The sequence below is a fragment of the Molothrus aeneus genome, chromosome 3, assembly GCF_037042795.1.
Source record: "Molothrus aeneus isolate 106 chromosome 3, BPBGC_Maene_1.0, whole genome shotgun sequence".
Classification (NCBI taxonomy): Eukaryota; Metazoa; Chordata; class Aves; order Passeriformes; family Icteridae; genus Molothrus; species Molothrus aeneus.
Genome location: NC_089648.1, coordinates 106,891,687 through 106,908,599, shown reverse-complemented (window position 1 = coordinate 106,908,599; position 16,913 = coordinate 106,891,687). Strand labels below are relative to the sequence as shown.

General features: G+C 36.4%; 1 protein-coding gene across 1 annotated transcript in view; it reads left to right on the top strand.

Moving 5' to 3' along the window:
• ATG5 (autophagy related 5) overlaps positions 1–16,676 on the top strand; it is a 74,992-nt gene extending 58,316 nt beyond the window's left edge. Inside the window, exon 8 of the mRNA XM_066547549.1 lies at positions 13,066–16,676. Coding sequence (XP_066403646.1) covers positions 13,066–13,202 — 137 coding nt within the window. The 3' untranslated portion in view covers positions 13,203–16,676. The remainder of the gene's footprint in view (positions 1–13,065) is intronic.
• Positions 16,677–16,913: the final 237 nt, after the last annotated feature.

Below are 16,913 nucleotides of genomic sequence, written 5' to 3'. Positions count from 1 at the left end.
ATCCTAGAATAATAGTCTGCTCTTCCCAGGAACATCAGTGTCCCACCACCAATTTCCTGACTGAGTGCTATATAGATTTGGAAATCTAGGCAGTTAGGAAAATATTGTGGAAAAATACTGACAGAAAACCTGCCTGATTTCTAATCATCTGCTATGTATGTGAGTTTTAGGAGAACTCTTGGGATCAAAGCATCTTGACAGTGTGTTTTGGTTGTGTTGAATTTTCAGTTTTAAAATGAGTATTTTTTGTGTTTTAGGAGGAGACCGCAGGTTCCTTACGCACTGTACACGTTGCAGTGCGTTCCCACAGAATTTATCACTTAGATAAAAGATGAGTGAAGAGAGACAAAAAAGGAGGAGAAATTAAGAGGCACAGAGGGGTGATGTGGCTTGTACCTGGTCACACTGAGGTCAGTAGCAGAGTTAAGAATTGGATTTTTTTGAGTCATGATCTGAATGAGTCTGTCATACTCCAGAGGCCACAGAAGGTCACTCAGTATGAGTGAGCCATCAAAAACTTCACAGTAAGAAACCCAAACCAAACTTTTGGTTTTTCATATATCCTTGCTCGCAGAAATAAGCATGTCAGCAACAGCTGAGGTACACGAAGTACATAGATTTACAGGCTATTTCTTATGGTTAGTGTCACAGAAAATGTGACAATGCCTTTAGTGGTATAATTAGTTCAAGAGTAACTGGAGATTTGGGTCTACCAAAACTTTAAGGAGACAGTAATAACCTCTGTGAAGATCCACAATGTGAAGTTCTCAACCAGGACACTGCAGCCCACAAACATTTAAATTATTTGCTGTCAGTGTTTTTATTTATACTAGTTAACAGAAGTGGGCTAGAACATGTGTTGTTTGTGCTGTATGACTGTTAGCAGTTCTTGGGCATAATTTTGGTCAAGGCATATTAATATTATCCCAGAAAATTTGAGCAGGGCTCATGGATTAACAGTTTGGGGTCTGTTCTCAATAGGCAGTAGAGAGGGGCAGATAATTTAGCTGAATAGGCATGAGCTGTTCTCTGGCATTTGCCCTGAAGTTCAAATAGTGGGTTCTGGCCCATTTTGAAAATTATATTTATATATATCTTTATATATTTTATATACCTTTATATATATATATATACCTTTATATATATATGTATATATATATATATATATATACACACCCCTATATAATTTATATATATATATACAGCTATATATATTTTATATATATATACCTATATATTTTTTATATATATATATATACACACCTTTAAATTAGATGTATGTACTGTGTCTTTGGGGGTTGGCTGAGTGAAATCATTCCCATCTTCCTTGAATCTCTCTTGTAGTCTGGTTCTGTTTTGTCTTGATGCATCTAGGATGCATCAAAATGTAACTTAGGATGCACCTGATTTTTCCAGGAGATAAACTTATAGGGCTGGAAAAAATAGAACTGCAAAACTAAAGGACCTACAAAAAATAATTAGGAGGAAAATAGCAGTTTTACCAGTACTGTAAAGGAGAATAATCCATTGTGTCCTACTCTCTTCTTTAAGGATTCAGCAGCACTTGCTAACAGTAGTTGTCTCCTGCTTGAATACCCCATTTTAATCAGAGATTTTAGTAACTTCACAATCAGTGGATAAACAGTGGATAACTTTATTTTTTTACTTTGCACTTGTAGCCATTTGGAGAATATCTGTTAAAAAACAGAGGTAAAACCATTCCTTATGTTGAAGCCAAAGTCTTTTGCAGTGGTTTGGCTTGTGCACAGGAGGTGCTACAGTCAGTGAAGATTTGAATGCACTTGTGCTGCTTATCCTTTTTCCAGGTGGCATCACGACATTTACAATGGCAAAATGCAGCAGGTCTCTACACTTCGGCAAACTTCACGAGTATCTTTGTGCAAGCTGTCACCAGCCATTTAAACCAAGAAGCCACATGTATGAACCAGACAGACAAATAGATGCTCTCCTGACACTTGTGATGTTGGGCATAAGCATCCTCAGATGGAGAGATGGCTGCAAAGCCAGTTCTCTTTAGTGCTGGGAGCTAATGCAGCCAAATTTGTGGTAATTAATTTCAGACCTGTGCTTGTCTACACAGCTAATGATTCCTAATAATCTTGCTAACTAATTAATGATGCTAACCTAGCAAACTTTGTTTGCAAATGCTGTATGTTTGTGTTGTAAGCTTTATGGATCTGTTTTTCTACTATAAAGCAGAAAAATACCTTCTGAACTCTAATTTAAAAATATTTAAATTATGAGTCAAACTCTCACTAAAAACAAAGATTATAGTATAATCTAACAGCTTTGCAGCTAACTGTCTTAATATTTTGGAATAGAAAAGCTAAAAAGAACTTTTGATGAAAACCTTCTTCCAGTTTTAACTCTGACCAAGTAGCTGTTTTGAGAAGGGGTTGTTATTTTTTTAGTGTTCAGTGTAAAGAGTCCTGCAGGCATTCCATTCCTCCTTTCACCACTCTTTCCTGAATTTTTCAATGCTAGATTCTTTAATTTTACTATGGTAGAGATCTCTAAATACTTTAGTCTACTAGCTGTTCAAAAGAACCTACAGTACATGTATTAAAAAAAGGTATTTCATGTGTGCAAACTCTACAGCCTGCTCATTACAGAATTTATTTTTTGATGAGTAAGGGCCCAGAAGACTCTAATGTAAGTATTTTAGCAAGGGTTTGTATTTCTCTGATAAACAGCACTCCCCTTCTGTTTGTGATCACAGGATGAAAGCTCTCTAAGCTTGTATATGTACATTTTTACTGCTACATCATGTAGTGTGCTCTTAAGATTGAGATCTCATTCCCCAGGAAGCATTTCTGTCTAAGATTAATTGCCCTTTTAAAATCAGTGTTTGATGTATTCCTTTGGCTATATCCTGACTCACTTTAACCCTCTTTGACCTGACCCCACTGACTATTACCGCCATGGCTGGAGCAGAAATCCTTCAGCCTGATGTATGCAGTAGAGACTTGAGCCTGTGGTTTTTCACATCAATGGATTCAATTAGCTGAGTTTTTACTGATCAGCTTAGCAGAGGTTGAAGAATTTGTCAGACACGGAACAAAACTGTCCATACTTTGAGTATAATTAAATAGCTCATCTCAATTTTCACATGTAGTTTGCTTGTGAAGTTGTTTACTTTGTTAAATAACGTAAATAATAATCTTGGAAGTAGCATTTTTAAAAAGGAAAAACCAGTTTATTTTTCTCTAGTTAAGTAGGGGAAGGCACAAAACATGAAAACAGCCATTAAGCCTTGAATCTGTATGTGTCACTTATCACTCTTCAGCCAAATGGTTTTAACCAGTGATTATGTCCCAATGTCCACTTTTGAATTTGATGTATTAAACTGGGCAGATAAACTAGCAATTAGCACTATGGCTGGAAAACAAGTGAACGTGCTGGTCTCTTCTGTATTGAGAGTGATTTTTCAGAAACAGTAATCCTTCTGTGCTCTGCTAGGAATAGGTTTGATTAGCTGAAAAGGTCTTTATAAAAGATGGACGGCCATTAGGATCACAGAATATTTGCAGGCATGATGTGAATTAGAGTAACTTGAAAATGAAGTAAACTTGAGGTGGAAAGTTCAAGAATGCCATTAAAGACCTTTAAAAGTGTATGAATGTGCATATGCTTAGAGGATATATAATATGATTGCATAGAGAATTTGTTATTTGTTTGGCATAATAGCATTTTGAAAACAATGACATTATAAAAATTCTCACAAACTACTAGTAACAAGGTCTTTTACAGCAAATTGATTTGCTCTAGACCAAACTTTGTAGAGATAAATCTTTATCAAATGTGATTTTTGTTTGTTTTTTTTTCTCCAAGAACCATATTGATCATGTTTAGCTCCCTAGCTGCATAGAGAGCGAGCCCCAATTTCTGAAGGTCAGTTTTATACTGTTTGGAAGGAAGGGCAACCTCAAATCTAATTAAGGGCATAGTGCATAAAAGGGTTAACTTCTGGTAAGTCAAGATGACTGCTGTCCAAAAAAGCTACACAACTCTTAAAAGTGATTTAGCTCTCCTTCAACAATGGAAAATATATCATGGACAAGTTGGCCTCAATTTGTCACACATTCAAGTGTTTATCTTTTAATGCACACCCTGCCTGTTCCTCATGTATCTAAATGTGTTGTGTGCTTTGTGCTTGCTTGTTACATGGAACAGCAGCATGATTTACACTGAACTTTCTCACTTTGTTCACATGTGAATGGCCAAACTTAATGCATTGTAGAAAATTGTTTTATAAGCCTCAGCTGCTAACCCCAGGCTTTTGTAAACTACTACAGGTTTATTGCTAGTTCAAAGATGAGGCTAAGACACTGATGCTAAGGAAGAAGGGTTATAAGAATATTCCCTGGGAGTTTAGTCTTAATTTTTTTTTATTCTGCCTGAAGCTAGATGTTTGATGGGAAGCATCTTTGGCCTTGTAAGGTCTTCTATAAGATGTCAGATTTTTAAGAAAAGTATTTTAAAGTTCTGTCATAAATTAGTTTGGGACTTATTCCAAGAACCCTATTTTAAAAACTTCTATGAAATATAGAAGAATAAAATAATTTAAAACAACAGCAATAAATTTTAGTTAAGTAAAGCTTATCCATTTCCACCCTCCATCTGCTTTTCCATTGAGTTGCATGAACTCTTGTACAAAAGGAAAAGTTTCCTTGTCTTGCATGGTGTCAATGTCAGTGTTAACTGTTTTGGGAAATTGTTAAAAATAGTCTGCTCAGGTTTAGTCTGCTTAATGCTGTTTCAGACCAAATTCACCTTCTCTAAAAACTTTTTGAGTGCACTAGAAAAAAGGTTTTTTAGTTCATTTACATGCTTCCTGGCTCCTGTGAGATTAGAAGTGTAAGCCAGGTTTTCATCTGCTGCTTCAAAGCATCATAAACTTTTACTTGTGGTGATTACTTTAATCTGTTTTTTTGCTATGTTTCAAAAGTGTGGCTGTCTAACCTGAGGATAGATTTGAGGTAAAAGATGACAGGAAATAACGAGAGAAGAGTTGCATGGAAAAGAAAATGATGAATAGAGTGATGCCAAATACTTGATTTCATCTCAGTATTCAGTGATATTTAATGTAGATGATGGTAATATTGCATATGATAATATTGAACTTCTGTTTGGAAGATAGAGAAGGCAGGATGGTGCCTGGGATAATCCAAGGAAGGTAATCATATAAGAACTGTGACAAAGAAAGTTTTGTCCTGACCATTAAGTCACAGATGTCTAAATTCAAGTTAAGATGTTTATACCACAAAGATCACAAAGATCCCAGCCAACTGGCCTGTGTCAAAACCATGTAAAGAAGTAGAGCAATAATTAAAGCTAAATTAGTGGATATGGATTTTATATCAGTCCATATTTGTATCTTGCCTGGAGGTGAGCTTTTGTAGTCAGGTACTCTGCAAGAATAGAGTTCACTGAAGTTGATACAGGTCTAGTTCTATCATAGCATTTTGGACAAGTACTTCCTATGAGGGGCTCTGGTAAGATGACAGGACAGCACTTAAGGGTTAAATTGAGACAATATGAGTGACAAAACACTTCAGGATCAGGAGACTGATGTTTCTAGCTTTTTATTTTGGAGAAGAATTTTAAAAAATCAACTTAATTAGTTAGAAAAGATAGGTTGAACACTCTTGTTCTGTTATCTGTAGGTTGTTCAGTGAAGTATTAAAAATTAATATTAAGGGATTTTAAAACAAAATACAAAGTTGTAGCTTTTATTTACCATACCCCAAACTGGAAACAGACATTTAGGAAAACAATGACCTTCAGTTTGAGCAATTGAACTCATGTTACTACTAAATGGTTAAAATGAGTGATATTGTCTTGTTGCTGACAGTTAACTAAATCTATGTCATGGTTTATTTATATTCATGTCAGGCAGTTGAGTCTATCCAGGAACTGTCATTCTTATTCTCCAAACCACATCTTGTGTTTGGAACAATTCTTATTTCAGACACAGAATCATTTTGAGAAATAAATTTGTACAGAATAATGCACTGACCTTGTATTTCTGTGGGTGAGTTCTTCACCTGAAGTCAGCTTCAGTGGCTTTCCCCAGTGCTGGTGAGGTATGTAGGCAGGAAGGAAAAGTCAGTCCTGTGCTTTCATGTCACATATCAGCATCTAAAATTTTTGAGGTCAGAGGAACCTTTTGTTGTGGCTAGGCTATTGTAGAGTTGGCTTTGCAGAACTCTTTGTGTGTTCTTGCTCTTGGTCAGAGGATACTGAACAGCATATCTGCTGACATGATCCATCTGTGTGTCTCCTGAAACTGATCATCATTCCAGCTTTGGGGAGAGGAAGAGAATAAGGATTTTGGTACTTTGTGTGGTTGAAGTGAGGTTAAAGGCATGTTAAGATTGCTATGGAAAATGAGTCACTTCTAGCAATAGAGCCTACTGCTGTGGCAAGCAGGGTTGTGTTGCACAAGATGGAATTCACAGAAAAGTAAGGATATCCTGGGATATGCTGGCTAAAATAGGCTAGTGTGAAGCTTCTGAAAGCTCATAAGACTTTATTCCTAGTTAAAAAATTCTAAATTCTAACTAAAAATACCCTGCTCAATTGAACATGTAGTAAACTTAGACCTTGAAGCTATAGTTTCTTTAGTAGGAAATACTTGTTTTAGTAAAGAGAATGTTTGCTGTCTGAAGTACCTGTGCTGGGTTCATTTGAAGAGCAGAATATCATTTGGCCATGAGATTTCACCAAAATCAACTTTTTATGCACTTCCCATGAAATTACATAGGTATTGAGCTCTTGTTAGTACTCAGCTGATTAAGTACAATTTTTTTGTATACAAATTTATTTTTCTATTTGATCCCTTTATGTTGAGGTTGTCATCACTGTGGAATCAGAACACTTCACTGTATTTCTGCACCTTGGTCACTGTTACACATACACATGCCATAAACTGATTGGAGATGCTCCAGTTAGATTGGAGTTTATTAATGGAAAAGCCTGTAATAATATATGTTAGTTTCTAATATGTTTTTTAAAGAAAAGTAAAGCGTGAATCTTTAATTTATACATGGGTTTAATTCATTCTGAAGCTCTGGTTGCTCATTGAGCAAAGAAATATTTTGCCATGAATTAAAAAATATATGGTATCTGCCTATAGTAAGTTCTGCAGAAGTGATGTGAAAATGTTCATAAATGCTCCTTTGCCTATTTTTTTTTTTTTTTGCATTTTATGAACACATGGATTTTTTGTAGCACACACAATGAAAATAATTGTGAAGCTTGTTTTGTTGTAAATGGGATCCTGTCTTTGTCAATTTTAATATTGGACATTGGAACTGTTTGGACAGGTTACTATTAATCTAGGTAGGTGCTCTTTGTCAAGTTTCAGGGCTAACAAATTAAACCATTGCTGACTTTATTAAGGTTTTAGGGTTTTTAGAGATGCTACCTATTTAAAAGTACAAAAAGAGAAGTACGTTTATCAAATATTGGTGTTTCTTTTCTGCTACCAGTGCTGAAGTCACTGGTGGAGAATTTCTTTAGACTCTGAGGCTTGTCAGGGGCTGTCTTGTCTCTCTAGGTCCTAGAATTTCCAACCTGACGTGCCCAGAGAGGGAAAGAAGAACTTCAGCCACTGTCCAGTGCTTTCCTACCACATGTGGTTACAAATTAGAATAGTCTTTGAATTTGCTTACTAATATAGAATAATCTTTTGTAAATAAGTGTACAGTTGCCTGTGTGATCCTTGGTGCTAGACCAGAGACCTGGCTTCCAAGAAGGAAATTTTCACTTTTGCTTACCAGAAATATGGCCTTGCCCAGCTTTGGCTTCTGGCTTTCAAAACTGGGTCAGCAAAATCATTCAGTAGCAAACTTAGTGGTTGCACACTACATTACTCCCACCAGGCACATTACTGAAAGCTATGTTTCTCTAAGTAATTTCCTATGACATCCTTCAGAGGTAGATAAAATCTTTCCAGTGAAGTTGTTGGTGTGTCTCTTCAGATTCAGAGATGTCTGAGGCACCAGGTGCTGAGCACACACTGTACTCCTGCCAGATAATCTGAGGAGCAGAAAAAATAGAGAGGAAAGCAGCCACATCACAGTCACAAAAAGAAAATTCTGCTCCTTATAATGCTGTTCCAAGATCAGTTTTCCTACAATATGGCATAGCCAATTGTCAGGAATACCTATAGTATCATCTCCAGAGCACATGATATATTCTGAAGATAAGCAACCAAATGTGTATGGCCCACTTCACAGCTGGAAAAGCTGGCATCCAGTTATGTTGCACTATTAAAATGCTGCTACTGCATGCAAGTTGGTTGTGTTTACTCCTTATACATTTTAGTGTCCTTGTCTATAGTCCTGTGGCCTAGTACCATACAAGAAATGCATTGTTTGCCCCTAATTTGAAGTACCAGGTTCTATTTGCCTTTGGTTGCCTTTGGCCAATGGGTTGTAAAGCCCATTTTATAAGTGGTGCTGTCCCTGACTACAGGCAGATTCTAGGACTTGCTATGCAGAGAACTTGCATACTGAGGATTCTAATTGAGTACTCCAGGGGCACTTTAGCAAAAGCCTGAATCTGAATATCTTGTATTGTCTATCTGTTAATGGATTTAAGCCTACTAAATTGCCCTGACAGGTGATTGCTTGAGGCCACAAATCAGAAGGGAGGTATTTCATCCCACTAAAGAATTTTAAGTGGTACATCACAGATGTAGTCTGGCTAGAGGAGCTGTCTTGTGTAGGTGAAAGGGAGTATGTCATTGCAGCACTGGGGAGCATTGAGGTGCTAATCTGGATAAAAACTGGCTGAAGTAAATACCTGTGGCAGGCAGTGCCTTCTCACTATTAGGTTCTCAGGCAATTGAATCTGTCTCAAAACTAAACCAATCTTTTATGCCCATCTTCAGTTCTTTCTTTCAAATAATAATGTAACTCAGTAGAAAAATTTATTGAGACGCATCAGTGCTCATGTGCAACCATCTGAATTGATGCTGAATGAGCTAGTTTTCCTATTACTGAGTAGATGAGTTTGCAAGCAGCAACTTATATAGCTGAAGGAAAGAGAAAAACTTACTGTGTGATACCATGACATGGCACATCTTCCCACCTTCTCTGAAGGCTACAGATTTTCTTGTTTGTTCTTCCGCTGTGTCTCGCTGATTCCTGGATATCGAGGGGTTTTAAAGGAAGCTGGGATTAGCAACAGTGAATGTTGTAGTTAGAGCATTCCCTTAAAGAAGAGAGAGTGGGCTCAAGCTGCCTCAGGTTGGGGAGGGCTTTGAGCCACTCTCTCAAGGACTCACTTGAGATGCAACAGGCCACTCTCTCTTGCTTCCTCCCAGCAGATGCCTATCTGCAAAGAGAGTCCTCTGCAATGTGTTCTTGTAGTGGTTTCCTCATCAGGAGCAAGGAGCACCTTGTTGGTGACAGAGGAGCAGATCTCTTCCTAAGCCCTTCACTTCAGAGGTTCTTGTTTCTCTCCCTTTTCTGTACAGAGCTGGAAAACCCTTCTGACTTTACATGGTATGATTAATTAGCCTGAGTCTGGTCAACACTTTAAGTGTTGCAGCCTTGAGTTTGGGTCTAAGCTAAGTCAGGTGAAAAAATGTCTTAGTACATAACATATAAGCATTTTTATCTGCCTTCTGGAGATGGAATATTGTTCAGTTTTACCAAAAAGTGTTACCATCTGTGCTTACAGCTTGCCTCTGGTAACTTGAGGGGGCTATGGTACCTTCTCCATTGATACAGCTCTACAAGGAAAGTGGTAAAAAATGATTTCATCTTGGGACAACCACTCTGATAGATGACTTAATTAGTTTTCAGGGTTTTTTGGTTGTTTTGTTTTTTGCAAGTGCCAAAACAGTGTATGTTACTTGAGCATCACTTCAATAAATAGAAGCACTCTGATTTTAAGTAGCACTATGAAAACTTATAAAACATAGATTGCTATGCTTTTATTTTTCTTGTATTTCTGCTTCATCTTACTCCCAAAAGTAATTTGCAGCAAAGCAAAAAAAAGAAATCTTAGGTCATGTGATAAGTAACATGTAACTCAGTTCTGATAGGATTTTAAAAGGACAAAAAAAGTTGGGGAGGTTACTGGAAAATTTGAATTAGTGGTTTTGATGAAATCCTGTTTATTTTTTCACTACATTACTGAATATTGTAGAATGGGTATTGACAGTAATAATATCATCAGGTCTGGACCCTGTGCACTGCAGATGAATAGAGTTATTTACCCTAATTTTCATCATTATCCAATGATGTGGAGTGGCATTACTTTGTAATTAGGTCATTTACATTTTATACCACTAATTTAAATATATGTTGTGTTTAGCAACTTGTACACTTCATAGCAGCATTTCGTCACTTTAAAAAGGCTTCTTGTGATCATAGAATGTGGGTTGGGGAAGAAGAGGACATCAGGTTCGTGTGTCAAGCTGCATCTAAAATCATGGAAAAAATATTTTGTAAATCTCTTAATCTATTGTATCTCTAAAACAGATGGATGAAGTTTTCATGATAGCTAGCAAATCGTTCAGGACTCAGATCGCAGTGGAAATGGATAATAATTAGACAGCCCTTGAGAATATAAGAATATTTTTCAGTAATTGTTTTAGTGTATTTGCTGTTTGCAACTTTTTGCTGCAAAAGGTAGAGAAGAAGTCTGTATGAGAGACACCCTGATTTATAATTGGATGTGTGATGGAAAACATGAAAGTTGAGGAAAGTTTGGGTAAATGTGCCTTAAGTGAGAGTTGTGGTTCCTAGTAACAAAAGGAGAGAAGAATGTTGAAGTAAAAACAATAGATTTTGTGAAAGAAGGCTGCAGTAAATACAGAATTGGGAGATAAGATCTCTTCAGTCAAGCCTCAAGGGGAAAAGGAATTAAGGAGAAGTGATGCTTTGTCAGAGATAATACTAAAGCACAAACAATGCTAATGCAGAGATTTAGATTTTAATTAAACTGGTAAATTCTTCATTGACCTCTGAGGCTTTCTCAGTTTGCCAAGGAACAGAATAAAAGACTTGTATGAGAAAGGGACAAAGCTGGGTAAGGAGCAAGGAACATCAAGATTACCTGCACTTCATTTTCAAGCAAGAGTAGGCACATGCACACACATATGTATGTTGCACAGTAATGGAAGAGCCAAAGAAAATGTTTATAATTTATAAGCCTTTCCTTCAATGGCAAGAAAATTATACTGGGGTTCTAAAGCTTTTAATTCTTATTTTTTGAAAGTTTGGGCTAAAAAGAGTCAGGTGCATTCTGTCATCTGGTTTTATGTAAATTAGTTGTTTCTGGAAATTAAATAATACTATGAAACATGAAAAGAAGTCGTCAGCTCACACCAACTTAAGGAATACCGTCGGTAGGTTTTAATTTTTAAGTGTTAAATACAAATATTTGGAGGTTACTTAAAAATATTTAGATGTTCCCTAACTTCCAAGAAGAAGGAAAACTGGTGGTGTAAACGGATGAAGGCACCACCACAACTGGGTTTCTGAGAGCTTTTCTTTGGGAGTTAATTCTTTTGACAATCTGACTCAGAGTGTTTCAGCCCAATAAATACCTGTTTTGGCTAGAAATACCAGAAGTTCGTTTTTAAATTATGTGCTTTGTTCTTCAGACTTGTCTCCAATAAAACCAGAAACCAGCAAGTGTTTATGCTTAATTTAGTGTGATAATGTGTGTATTATGCCATTTAGAGAATCAAGACTTTGTACAAAATATACCATATGTAGGTAACAAGAAACAAAAGTATAATGCTTTATTTTAAGCAAACATAACTGTCTGCTCTTGCAGGAAGAATTATTACTAGCAAAAAGGCAACTACATGTTTAGGATGATTTTTTTACCAGCTGTGTGGGCATAGATAGCTGATTATACTACAGACTTCTTCAGGCAGCTGTCAAATCATTTTGGCTACCAAACAAATGTGATTTCACCTGTGTTATAAAATAGAAATTACACTACAACTGGGGCCACTGAATGCAAGAACCAGTAATGGTACCTACACTTCTAGATTCTGTTCTCTTCCATGCAGCTCTTGGCCAGGATGGTGGTTTGTTCTGTTATAAAGACACTGGAGTGGGACATCAAATGCCAATTAGTGCATGCAGTAATACTTTTGAGTACTGAATGGGGAGTTCACTGTGGTAGGTCCATGTGAGAATGCCATAATATAGAATAAAATGAGTGAAAGGTCACTGCCTACTTTTCTCCCTGCTAACCATTATTTGGAGCATATTTCATATGCTCTTTTCATCCCTTGTCTCTCAAATAAATTTTCATTTTTTGTTGTTTTAGTTCATGTCATGACTGTTATGTCAGTTGCTTTAGCTGGTTCCCATCATTTGAATCAAAGGATCAAAGTACTTGCATCGTCCGGGACAAGTATAAATAAAAAGAATTGAAAATACTCTTGTTGTACTGGGAATAATTTGCTAACTTTGCTTTTCCAAGAGATGAAACTAAGTGAGAAAAAGCTGGTGCCAACTCTGCCTTTGGAGTAACTCTGAAATATTGCTAGTGATTTATGTAAATGATTCTTAGCAAAACAAGATCACTTCAGGAATAATGCATGTATTATATTACACATAGTCCAGCTCTTTCAGGAGATCACAGTATTAAGAATACAACTTACCAGTATGTTTTAGGAAGCTCAACATTTTGAGCATGATCTGTGTAAAATTCATATGCCTTACAGCTGGGTGAGATGGATTTGCCTTACCTGGGTTGACAACAAGCTGGGATCACTGGAGGATTAAAAAAAGCCCCTCTTGCAACTAGTAAAGAAAAGTGGCACTTTCATTAAGTTTTACTTAATTCCGGTTTTGTCTTGGAATTAATTTTAACTCAGAGTTTCTGTTTTAGATGATACAAATCTCAGCTTTCTCCACACTGATATTTCCTATTTTTCATTCTGTTAAATGTTGAACTCGGTAACACCAATTAAATCTACCGTAAATTAAGTATGAGTAAATGTTTAATCTTCCTGTGAACTTTGAATGGTATACTAGTGGTTTCTCTTTTTCTTTGAATTAGATGGAGAGCAGAAGACTCAAGTGATGATTCATGGAATTGAGCCAATGCTGGAAACACCCATTCAGTGGCTAAGCGAACATATGAGCTATCCAGATAATTTTCTCCACATTAGTATCATTCCCCGACCTACTGATTGAAACTCAGCTGTATTCCTATGAGGATCATTCTCAAGCTGGAATTCTAAGGGCATGTCAACTTCTTGCTTCTGTCAGTCCTGACAGAGGCAGCCTGACCAGAAAAAAAGAAACCCACAAAAAGCCGAAACAAAACAAGAAGTCCTCACTGCTGTAAGCCAAACAGGAAGAGAGATCCTATCATCAGATAAGGGCAATTGGGCTGATCTTATTTTGCATCACTGCTGCGTTTGTTCACTGCTGTAATTAAATCAGTTGCGATATGAAAGAATTTACAGGACTTCTGCAAGTCTGCTGTTTTCTTGTAAAATATAATGAAGCTGAAACTGTCAGCCGAAGAGCAAATGGAAATATGCCACTTGATTGTATTTCTGATTAACAAATAAACAGGGCTGTTTCCTAAAGAGGTAGTGTTTCAGCTTTGAGGGTGGAAACATTGGTTTAATTTTCTAGAAAGTTAGACACTGAGAGATTTGGTTACCAATAGCTTTTTGTAAAAGATCAAATTACTGTAAATCCATCTTTCCTTAATGAGAAGTTCATGTTTACAGTATATGTATTGGTATGCAAATGATCTTTTAACTTTGATAACAAGCAGTGAGAGATTTTAAAGTAAGCCCTGAGCATGTTTTGTCAGTTAAAAACATGCACAACTTAATAATTACAAATACTCTTGATTTGTATGCTGTCACTGAATACTCCAGTGTGTTTATTATTCAAACCAGTTTTCATAGACTAGCAACGATGTAGGATAATTTGTCTCAGGATTCATCATGGCATTTCTTTGTGCTCATCTAGTTTTTTTTTCTTTAAGAATATATTTTCTTAATTTACTTTAACAAGTTTTTTTTTAAAAAAAAAAGCTACATGGATGTTGCAAACAGGATTGTATCCTGCTGTTTATTCCCATAGACTAGGAAACAGTTAAATCGTAGAATGATGAACAGATTGCTTTTTAATGATTTTGAATTTTGGAAAGCTGAGGCTTTCCAAGCTAATACTTTCTTACATCTGTGATCCCTGTGCAATCAGTCCACAATTTGGAAGCTTCTAATCTCATTGCACAGATTTTTTTTCTTAGTGTAGCAGATGTATTTTTAGGTTATTGGATCATTTTGGTTTCTAAATGTTCATTACCATTGCAGATGCTACTCAAACTCTACCAACTTTTTTTTTCTGTTGCACTAAATTCATCAAACTCTGTGCTCTATTGCTTTGTCTGCAGTTTGTGGCTGTTTGTGGCACAAAACTATGTTTATAGTAGACATATTATCCAGTCTGTCAAATATTATCCAATATAAAGAAAGCATGATATTTTTCTTTCAAAAATAGTGGCTGTCAAAGCTCCTACTCACAGTTTGGCTTGTAAATGTCCCAGTAATTCCCAGTGCTGTTCCCATTCGTTCCCATGCTCCCTTTATGGCAGGATACTTACCTGTATCTGAAAAAGAAGAAAATGAAAATCAGCCAAATGAACAAAAACCTCTTTCTGAAGCAAGAGGGGAAGGATCTCCATGGGTGAGGATAGGGTTGAGGCTAAGAAGAGCCCTCAGGGCAGAAAAAATCTGTAGACAGATTAGATATTGTTTTAAATGTTAATGAGGAAAATAGCATTAAGGAAATGGAAGGGTAAAGGTACTAATGAAACAAATCTATGCTGTATTCTGCAGGACATGAAGAATTTTTAAAACAAAACAAACCATGCTGGTCTGTGTTTATGCAGAATAGAAATATAATATTCTTATGGTGGGATGATTTGGTTAAGTTATTCTAATTTCCAGTTCTGTTTGGAACTTTTGTTACAGTGTTGGATTGGCATTTATAAACTTACTTAGGCACACATATCTAAATATTTTGGAGATTTTCAAAGTCCTGCCAATGGATAAAGCAAATATTTTGTAGAGTCTTCATATTTAAAAAAAAATCTTTTGTAGGGATAATTTTTCCATTAATCAGGATAAGAGGCAATACCTTTCAAAAACTGTAGAGATTGTGTTTCCTTTGTTTTAAGGTAATCTGGAGTGAGTCACTGGCTATTTTAATATATTCTACACCAGCATTTTAAGTATACAGCTCTTCTTATGGCCCGTATTTGCCAGTAAATCTGACTTTAAGGCCTAGCATGGAACAAAGAAATAGCTTGGCTTTAAAACATACTCTTTACTCTTACTTTAACTATTTAAACTTTATTAAAAAATAAAAGAAAGTTTGAGTCTGTCTTTATTTCCAGCTAATAAGGATCTTTGTCATTGTATGATGAGTATTTACTTAATAAGTAGGAACTTCTTAGAAGAGGTTCTTAGAATATCACATACAGATTGGGTTCTGAATTAAAGCAGGTAGGTATCTATTCTGTGTTAAAATATCTGGTTTTGAGATAGGCATGGTGACATTTTGAAATGTCACACTAAACCTGAGTAATATCTCTTGAGAGAGCGGTAAAAAGACATTCAGAACTAGATTTCAGATTTCTGTACTTTCACATTACACTGTCAAATTAGCTTGTGGAAGATGAGTTTAAAATGGGAGAGATGTTTTCTCTCCTTCCCTTGCCTTTCATGTCTCTACAATTCAAGTAAGTAAGTTTTTTTAACTGTGAAATGAAACACCAGTTTCTTTGAACTATAGATTGAAGAACAGAAAGCAATACAAACCAGCTATGCAGACAGCTACATGAGGAGTTTGGTGGATGTCAGGTTTTTATATGTACAAAATAATTAGCATTATATGGAGTTTATATGTATAAAAACCACTTAGGGTAGAAAGGCAGGCAGTCAAACACCATGTTAGGGTTGGAGGATCTTGACTGCAATTAAAGCTGCCAAAATGTGTCCAATTTTAAAATGGCACTTTCCACTGAAGATGTTCAAAGCCTTAATCCTTGCATCATTTCACTAATCTAGGTCAATAATAGAATGGATGTGTTGTGGAAACAAATCTAGCTACTAATACTCATTGTACCCTGAGCTCTCACCATAACTGAGTATAACATGTTGGAAAGGGTAAAGCCAATTTGCAATGTGGTTTGCTTGCATCTGTTGGAATTGGAAGGATTGCTTGCTAGACTTTTGTCAAGTGTGTTTTGCAAGTTCACAAGCACTTCTTAGAAACCTCTAGAAGTTTGGTTCTTTTTCAAAGAAAATCAGGCTGTAGTGGGGGGAAAAACAATCAATAGCACTGTTCACTAAACCTGTCCTTTTGGTGGCTCCTTACAGTGAAAGACACGCGGAGAGAGTGCACGAGTGAGAGCTGGTGATGCCTTATTTTGCACAGATATGTTGTAATTTCTCCTTGTGTATATTGTTACTTAGTGTCCCAGCTGACATAACAAGCCAGACAACTTGTTATTCTTTCAGCTAGACAGAGGCACTCAAGTATTTTTATTACTACAAAATTAAAGCTCAGAATGGAAACTATCTGGCTGAAACTTGCACCTTACATGCTTTTCTGACTATAATTAAAATAATCTGCACTTCAGACGTTTGATTTCCATCAGTCATGTGGACACACACCCTCACTGGATTTTTTCTGCACGTCAAAATTGGCAAAATAGGCTGGTTTTCCTTCATTTTAAAGACTATCTGAGTCTGTACAAGGCAAACAGGAGGAGGGGATCAGGCCATGGGGGTGAGCCTAGAGCCCTGAAATCGTGGCATGACACAGGAAGCCATATGGTTTCTTCACCATTTCCACAGCGACCAATTTATCATGTGA